The sequence below is a fragment of the Cibotium barometz genome, chromosome 62 (assembly GCF_041138505.1).
Source record: "Cibotium barometz isolate CiBa-2024 chromosome 62, ASM4113850v1, whole genome shotgun sequence".
NCBI classification, from domain to species: domain Eukaryota; kingdom Viridiplantae; phylum Streptophyta; class Polypodiopsida; order Cyatheales; family Cibotiaceae; genus Cibotium; species Cibotium barometz.
Window position 1 is genome coordinate 22,691,625 of NC_141107.1, and position 6,979 is coordinate 22,698,603.

The following is a 6,979-nucleotide window of genomic DNA, read 5'->3' on the forward strand; positions in this document are numbered from 1 at the left end:
GAAGAAAAGAGATATTTAGGGTACATGAAGGATACTTTCAATTCAGCAAGCAGGCAGACGAATGCAAGAGAAGAGGTGAGTTTTTTTTTCATTTCTCGATTTTTCTCTGTTCTTCTTTTCTGTGCGCCGGCAGCGGCTTCGTTGGAGGTGTACGTTTCGCTTTCGTAGGCGGTGATGGTGTTGAGGAGACGGACAACATGTTGAGAAGGTCGTGTGAGGAGACGGGGGCAGCGCTGGCCGCAGCGCTGCCCCCGCCTCTCCTCCAGCATGTCCACCTCCCTCGGCAGAGCCTGGGGATGGTCTGCGCTAGCGCAGACCATCCCCCGGCTCTGCCGGGGGAGGTGGACATGCTGGAGGAGAGGCGGGGCAGCGCCACACTGTCCATCTCATCCCTCACCTTCTCCATCACATCTGGGTGCTGCAGTAGCTCCGCCATCGTCCACTCACTAGTGATGGATGAGGTATCTGTCCCAGCTGCCACCAAATCCTACAAAAAACCCCCACTGCATCATCATCATGAAGCTTATAACCAAAATGAGGGTGTGAACATGAAGATATTGACAGCTGTAAGTGCAGAGAGTTCATGATGACCCTAACAACAACAAGCATTCATGTCTGTAAATCACTTAGGGCTTACTGTGTAATTAGACTTAATTCAGCACGCATCGCCTCTCCTCCAGCATGTCCACTCCCCCGGCAGAGCCTGGGGATGGTCTGCGCTAGCGCAGACCATCCCCCGGCTCTACCGGGGGGTGGAAATGCACGAGCGACCATTGCATTTGGAAGGGTAAGCGTGCCCCATGTAGAAGGTTTAGCTAAAAACTAGATAATGGCCATGCTTTATTGCCTCTCTCGGATGGGTAGGATGATTAGAGTGATTAAAGCATTTATTATCCCCTATTCTCAATTTTTCTACCCTATCTTGGAAAGGACATTGGTGTAAATCTCTCGATCCCATCAAGGCATTCTTCTGGAGAAATAATGTTTATAAGAGGCCAATGCCTTGTGTTAAATGGTCTATATGTTCTAGACTAATAGCACTAAGATGCCTAGGAATCATTGATCCTCAAAAGTAGGTAACTGCAATGATAGCAAAGATGTTGGCTAAATGCTTGATGCAGGAATAGATCTGAGCTATCATGTTCAAGGAGGTGGTAACTAGAGGAAATATTATCACGGGGGGTGGAAATGCACGAGCGACCATTGCATTTGGGAGCGTGCCGGGAAGGTTGAAATGCACATTGCCTGGGGTGGAAGCATCAAGATGTACATAGGAAAGGGGAGGTGGGTGGGTGGGCACCTAAAGGAACCTAAATGTTAGGTACCTTATTTTTACCTTTTCCTATAAACATTAAGTACTTTAGTTCTACCAGAACCTTTAGCCATATAATATATACATAGCATAGAGGTCATGTGAATTTATACACAACATAGAATTTTTTAACTCCCATTCAAATGTTAGATACCTTAGGCTTACCTTTACGTCCATTGAAATGTTAGATACCTTAGGCTTACCTTTACGTCCTTAGGCTTAGCACCTTTACTCCCATTCAAATATAAGATACATTAGGCTTACCTTTACTTCTCCCAATAGGAATAGGAAACTTTAAAGCACAAGCTCACACAACAGAGAGTCGTGTAAGTCCCATTTGAATGGTTCATTTCTTGTACGCATTGCTTGAACATATGGCACAATGAATTTGAGCTCACATTTGGCTATGGATCATCGTAATGATGATGACGAAGAAATGGGCAGACGAGTTCGGGTGCATTTCTCAGTAGAAGTAAGGCTTGCATAATGGTTCTTGCACCTGCACGTCCTTGTACGCTTATATCATGGTCCTCTCGGACGAAACACTGCAATGGGTTTGCATCACTGCCACCATGAACAGCCAATATATATTAGCTCCTTCAATGGCTCTTGTATTAAGCTAGGAAGCTCGGGTTTATTGGTTTCTCCTCAAATGTGCACTCTAACCAGAAGAGCCCATTTTGCAACTCTAACTCTTCAATATAATCCGTGGCTTCACTTCATGTTAATGCATTTCTCTCTCTCCCCACACACACACACACTAGTAGGAGATGTTTGTGTGTGAGGTTGATGTTTTCCTATATACATGAAGTAGGGTTTATGTGTGATTCAGCTCAAACTTTTTGCTACTCATATTCAGGGCAAAAGAAAGGAAGATGGCTCCAAGAAAAGCAGGAAAACAACAGGCAAAGACTAAGAAAGGTATATGATGTGAATAGCCAAGATTCTATTGAGATTGTGTTTTATTGTTTTAGATATGCTTACTTGGGCTTGGTGTGTGTGTCTTACAGACAACAGGGGATACTCACTAAGATCTGGGCGTGTTTGTTTGACTCTTAGCGAGGAAGCTCAATCACGGACACCTTTGTCCTCACATGTATCTCCTGTTAGAGAGGAAACAGAAGCGCATAATTCTCTTGGTCATGAGGAAGAAGTGCTTGTGTTGGAGAACGAAATGAGCTCACCTCCTCCAACTCACACGGAGATTCCTGAATCTAGTACTGGTCAAGGGGAGACCCATAGAAGGCTTCTTGGAAAATCTATTGAATTGGGATTGCTTGGTGATGTATTCACTAAGTTTTTTGTGCAACGCAATTCCTCTACCCCATTGGTCCCTTTATGCAGGTTGATTCCAAATGAATCCATCCGTACAGTTTCTACCCAACTTGAGGTGTTTCGTGATTCTTTTGACTGCCATGGTTATGTCGAAGCATCTCCTCCTTTTTTAGTTTCACTTACACGTCCAGGAAGCTCTATGTATTTCGCGGTCACACAAATAGACTTGCAAGAATGGGGACCAAACTGGGTGGTACAACATGAGAGATTTGAGGATGAAATCAGAGGAACTGAGTGGGAGGATCTCAGTGGTAAGAAGTTTCTTGTATGGGATGGCAATCATCGTGTGAAGGCATGGATGTCTCGAGTGCGCGAAGGTATGTTCTTTTGAATGTCATAGAGTGATTTTATGCAACATTAAAAGTAATATATTGTAATATCTTTATTTTGCTTTCTCTAGCTTGGTCTCATAGCCCCTCACGCCATGTCCGGGTCAAATGTCAATTTTTGGTTGTGGACAAGAAGCAAGAAGGAGAATTGCTATTGGCTTTGCGATCTCAAAATGAGTAAGTGATCTCTCTCTACTTAATTATGGACATTGTGAAGTCATGGTTAAGTTCTTAGCTCATTGTGACTCTTTACAACACAGATTGGTGCGGACTAGTGTTACACCCACATTGTCACATGAGATCTTCATGTTTCAACGATTTGGAATGGCGGACAAATCATCCATATTGGACTACCTTGGTGAAGACGTAAGGAGGTGGGCTTTAATGGAGCTTAGTTTGGAGCGACGAAGTGGAGAGCAATGGTACAATGCTCCAGCTACGATCTTGGCACAGCTTGTGTGGAAGGTAGTGTTTGCATTTCCCATCTTTTATTAATAAATGGATTATCAATGTTTTTTAATCGTGTGAGTGATAATGAGTCCTTTTCGTTATACGTAGACACCGTTTGAAAATGCGGTGAAGCAAGCTATATCATGCATTGATAGACATGCCTTGGGGTTGCAAGAATATGAGACAAAATGTGAGAAAGCCAGACGTGGTGTAGAGCAAACATTTCGAGATAGAGCGTACAAGATGCTCATAATTGCAAACCCATCCAATGGTGATGCATTCTTTCAACTCGTATATAACTATGATTGGTCCAAGAAGGGATTGGTTGCTCTGACCAAAGAAAAGCTCTACACAGTCGCCATATCTCGGATTTCAACTCAAAGGTATGTCACATGTCAATAAACCTCTCTTAACATAAACTAACCTTAATATCTAATCTCTTATGGTTTTGGTATGATGCTGAAATAGGAAGACGGAATTGCTTCAAATGCTTATGACCGGGAGGGCAAAGGACAAGGTAATTTCAGAGATGTTTGGGGATAACAAAAAGACGTTGCTGCATATGAAGAAAGAGTTGTATTGGGAAGAGCTAATAGGGGAGGCAGACTCTATTTTGGAGGGTTTATTGGTATATGATGATGTTGTCTACATCCCACCATTTATGCAATGGGTGCAAGAGGAGCGATCGAAACACATACCATGGGCTTTTCATGAGGTGTGGGCAAAGATTGGAAAAGTAAAGGAAGGCCAAAAGCAATCTGAGGTGGAGAATGCCGCAAAGAGGGTTGTCTACAGGTATATATCTTCTAATGCCATTCTATTTTTGCAGAAAATACATATACGCATTAAAAAAAATATTTTAGTACTGTTTGTTTTATTTTGGACATGTAGGTGGGTGCAGCTACTCATTGGCCAAGGTCTAATGGACGAAGAGACGGAAGCAATCAAAGAATGGGTAGATCCAAATTCCTCGGAAACAATGTACCCGAAGGAATGGGTTGAGAGAGGGGTTTCTGATTGGGAATTTAAGAGATGTCCTTGGTGGTTGGACTATCCTCTAAATCATGTGCCTCCAAGTGAGGAGCTCCTAGAAAAAGGTACTTTTTTGCTTCCTACTGAATTGTATGCATGTAAATGTAAATGTATATGTTTATGTAAACTTTCCTACCTATACATATGTAAACTATCCATATGCATATACATATTAGATACATATACATACAGATATATACATATACAAATACATATGTATATACATATGTATATATACATATGCATACATAAATACATACCTACACACATACACTAAATTCCTACATACATACAAAGTTCATGTTACATTTAAGATTTGGCATGTTAGATTTTAAAGAAACATTGTTAAGTTTTGATACATACATATCTACATACATATACATATAAATAGATACATATACCTACATACATATACATAGACACATGCCTACATACATATACATACCTATACATATACATAGATACATACCTACATACATATACATATATATATACATATGCATATACATATACACATACATGTACATATACATATACATAGATACATATACATCTACGTACATATACATATACAAAAAGGTATGGGAATTTTTACCTTTTTACTAATTATCTTGATCTATTTCTTGAAGAATTTAAGAATTGCCAATCTGAGCTTGAAAGAGAGCCCCCAACTCAAGAAGACTCTAGAATACCTTCCCCACAGCCAACAATCTTGACCCAGTCTCCAGTAGTTGGATCCTCGCGCATGGCCCCAAAACCATCCACACCACTGTCACGAGTGCCACAATCACACCAAGAGCATACATCTACATCATCTCAAGTGCAACGTGAGAGGCGAACAAAGAGACGTCTTGACATTATGCATGATGTTCAAGAGGGAGACCCCACAAATGAAGATCAAGAGAGAGACCCTCCAGAGCATCTTCAAGAGGGGGAGGTGTCAGGACAACGTGACATCATGGACATGACTAGTAAGAGTACTTTCCATTGCAAATTTATTTTGAGAAGTGTGTGCTTTCGAAATGCATCTCATTTTTTGTCTTGTTTACTTGCAGGTGAGAGATGTTTTTCACACATATTGCTGGTAGACATCCACACTCTTTCGGAGGGCTCAGATAGGTAAAAAGAAAAATTTCACCATATAATTAGTTTTCCAAGTTCTACTGACCAAAATCAAACATCATAAATCTTTTATGTAGTGTGGAAGAATTCTTGATGAAGATTCCCAAGGCTCTATCTCATAGAGGTGCTCCCTCAGATACAGTGGCTCGCCTCGTATGGGCTGACTTTCCTACAGGTTTACAGGTTGTTGATGTAGATACAGATGGGTGTCCCTCATGGAATCAAGTTTCTTCATCATTGATACGTGCCACACTCAGTTTTGTTGGTTTGTTTGTGGCCGATGAGGGTTGGTTTGTGTGTTTGAGTCTAATGGATCAACTTCCTAAAATATATTCCATGGGAAAGAAAGTTGGATTGGTCATGCATCGAACAATGTCTGTTCATGTGGAATCAAGTTATTTGTATGACAATGGAGAACGGGTAAGTCATAATCTCTGAAATATTTCCCTTTGTGTATACATGTTATGTGGTATGGATATCCAAACATAATGTTTTCTCGTTATGGTAGGTGGATACATTGGCGCTTAGTATGTTCTATCGAGTAAATTGCCATGTCCCTATTATTGATCGTGAGGCTGGGCAAAATGTTTCAAAGAAGTTATTCAATGCTCAACGAAATTTCATTTTTGAGAAGAATAAGAAGCATCCATTCCAACGCACAATGGTCTTGGAGCGCTACATTCGAGGTGGTGCAGAAAGATCTCCTATGTTCTTTAGGTGAGATAATTTTCATTCTGGTCATTTTCATAGCTACTTTTTCAAAATACTTAGATGCACGTTTATGATTGTATTTCATTGTAGGTGGCTAGTGGAGACCTTCTCAAGTGAAGGAGATAGTGTCTTGGACGTTTTTGCGGGATGTGGAGGCTTGGGACGTGCATGCCAAGAGTTAAAAAGGCACTATATGGGGATAGAGAATGACATGGAGGTAGCCAAAGCATGTCTGGGAGATTTCTCATTAGGTCGGGATGACATGTAGAAGAATGCTATAATTAGAATGCTATAATTTGTGGATCAAAAGACTTTGTATTCGAGATTGTCATGGTTTGGAAGTTTAAAGATCGATATATACATTTTTGATCTTTAAAAGATTGTGTTTTATATTTAAGTAAGTAAGAAAGTATGTATGTATGCAATGTATGTATATATGTTAGTGCTGCGTAGGTGGCTCTTGTATATATGTATGTATGTATATGTATATGTATGAGGTGTATGAATTTAGGTAGATATATGTATATATATAATTATATCAATAAGTATGATGTGGATCAAAGACTTTGTAATCGAGATTTTCATGGTTTGGAACTTTACAGATCGATATATATATTTTTTATCTTTAAAGGATTGTTTTTTATATTTAAGTAAGTAAGAAAGTATGTATGTATGTATGTATGTATAT

At 40.3% G+C, this 6,979-nt stretch overlaps 1 protein-coding gene across 1 annotated transcript; it reads left to right on the plus strand.

Annotated features, from left to right (window-relative positions):
* Positions 1–347: 347 nt before the first annotated feature.
* LOC147604261 (uncharacterized) lies at positions 348–6,653 on the plus strand. Its single transcript, XM_086795658.1, has 14 exons — positions 348–566; positions 729–787; positions 2,145–2,233; positions 2,323–2,964; positions 3,048–3,153; positions 3,237–3,441; positions 3,535–3,809; positions 3,895–4,221; positions 4,318–4,523; positions 5,088–5,429; positions 5,514–5,577; positions 5,658–6,000; positions 6,089–6,297; positions 6,382–6,653. Exons 1-14 carry the CDS (start codon positions 348–350, stop codon positions 6,557–6,559), a joined length of 3,264 nt encoding a protein of 1,087 aa, XP_086651784.1. The 3' UTR covers positions 6,560–6,653.
* The last annotated feature ends 326 nt before the right edge of the window (positions 6,654–6,979 follow it).